Source organism: Nicotiana sylvestris, chromosome 7 (genome assembly GCF_000393655.2).
Source record: "Nicotiana sylvestris chromosome 7, ASM39365v2, whole genome shotgun sequence".
NCBI lineage: Eukaryota > Viridiplantae > Streptophyta > Magnoliopsida > Solanales > Solanaceae > Nicotiana > Nicotiana sylvestris.
The window spans coordinates 148386607-148388893 of NC_091063.1; the positions used below are offsets into that span (position 1 = coordinate 148386607).

A 2287-nucleotide genomic window follows, 5' to 3' on the forward strand; every position below is an offset into this window, starting at 1 on the left:
TCTTAAAAGATGAAAGAGTCAAGGACAACTTTTGTGTCACCAGAAATCCTTTTTCGTTTGATAGGAGATTGAATGAAAAAGGCTTTGTCAAGTAGGCATGATTGTCACGTCGATTGACATGTGTCCCCCCTACGATATTGAAAGACTATTAAGCTGAATCTAATTTGTTGTCATGCTCAAGAAAAAACCAAGAATTTTTAGTTTTTTTTTATCAATATAATGTGAAAACCTAGCTCTAGGGTTTGTTAGCACTGTTAAACATATAGCATACAATTACTTTCTTTTTCATTTTCTTTTGAGGGTTTATTATGTCAACAACCCCCCCCCCCCAGCCCAACCCAACACACACACACACAGAGTTAAATCAGTGAATATCAGATGATCTCAGTTTACACTCGACTGTTCTCGCCGTAGAGGAAGAGGGCATATGAGGACCCCACCCACTAGATTAAGAAACCCGTACAAGAGATTGTTGTTACGGTAGGGATTTAAGTTTTTCGCGGAAGGTATAAAAAATAATTATAGTAATAATTTAAAAAAATTTATACTTCTAACGCAAGTGTATAAAACTTCAACGATCTCAGTAATGCACAGTATTAATATTGGTCTTCTACTACTATTCCTTATTTGAAGACTGCTAAAAACCAAAAGAGTAGCTGCATGAGATGGTCTCTAGAGTACCCACCACTACACCTTCCTCTTCCCTAACTTAAACAACTTTTGGCTCAATATCCTTCATCAAATGTCTTCATCTCTTCCCAACAATATTATTCTCTTGTAGCTTTTTCTTTTCGCGTCAAAATCTTGATCAAACAAGGACAATCCCAACTCTGTGTATCCCTTGATTCTAAAATTGTGAGGGGAAATGGAACAAGCAAGATATTGGATGAGTGCAAAGAGAAAACATGACATGACATTATCAAATAATCCTTCTTCATATGGCGATTCGTGGGAGGAGCAAGCGTTTGCTGAAGATGCTGCTGGAGCTCTAGGAGGTTGTATATGGCCACCAAGATCTTATACTTGTAGCTTTTGTAGAAGAGAATTCAGGTCAGCTCAAGCTCTAGGTGGTCATATGAATGTTCATAGAAGGGATAGAGCTAGAATGAAGCAATCTCCTCCATCTAATATTCCAAGTGGTGATCACCAACATCAAGTATTTATTCCTCCTCATCACAATAATAGCCATGTTCAATACCCTTCTCATCAAATCTGTACCTTTATGTACCACCCTAATTCTGACTCTGACCATGGAGTTCTAAGGTCACCTTATTCTGATCCCTTGCCAATTAGGGTTTCATCTCAAAAGACCTTAGCAACTCATTCTTCCTTTTCATCAATTGTCCAAGAACAAAGCAAGAACAAGTTGTCATCCCCTCCTTCATGGTCAAACTTGGTGGCTGACAAAAATTCTTGTCTCTCAAATGTGAAAAATCATGAAGAGAAAAAGTTGAAATCTATAGATTTCAAGAAAGTAGAGAGGAATCTAGAAGTCATAGACTCTAACTCTAGGGCTAAACAAGACCATGTTGCAATTACTAATTGCAAAAGAAGGAGAGTTGATGAGGAAAATAATACTCCATTTGCGAATCTCTTCCCTAAAACAAGTTCAATGGAAAGGTGTCGTCCTCAATCAGAAGCACTTGAAAGGATCCCTAGTGCTATAGAGGAATTGGATCTTGAGCTGAGGCTTTGAAAATTCTAAGGTGAAGTGAATTTGCAAAAATTGGTTGCCTACAAAAATACAACTCCTATGATGATCACAACAACTTGTCAATCTCTTGTTCATTTCTTTCTGTATGTTTCACTCTCCCTCCTCTTTCTTTCACTTTTTTTTTCCTACTTGCAGAGTGTAAGAATGACTTAAGGATATTATGAAAGGCTTCAAATATTTCTCTAAGCATGAGAAAGGTCTTTTGTCAAACATTATATGTGTGTGAGTTTTAAATTTTGAGCTTATGGATCATATGCTATTTGCATATGTATCTCCAGGAAATTTAGACAACATAATCGATGAATTCTAGGGAATAATTGTCGAGTTCTCAGACCATGATACAAGTGTTACAAACTGATTGACTCTTACTAGAATGTTATATTTAGGGTTGCCTTTGAGAATCTAATTTTTTCAAGTTTTTTGTTTTCTCTTTAAGAGTTTCTTAAACGCAATAAGTGCGGATTAGCTTCTAATATGCTGAGAATCAACAACTGCACTGATGTTTGAGTTTAAGAAAACATAACAAAGAAAGATCTCACTCTTAATTTGGTAGAACAAAAAGCTTTTTCTTCA

The 2287-nt window shown here is 36.3% G+C and overlaps 1 protein-coding gene across 1 annotated transcript; it reads left to right on the top strand.

The window, feature by feature from the left end:
• The first annotated feature begins 865 nt into the window (after positions 1 to 865).
• Positions 866 to 1696, top strand: LOC104234270 (zinc finger protein 10). The gene has a single exon (XM_009787808.2). The coding sequence runs from the start codon at positions 866 to 868 to the stop codon at positions 1694 to 1696; it is 831 nt and encodes a 276-aa protein (XP_009786110.1).
• Positions 1697 to 2287: the final 591 nt, after the last annotated feature.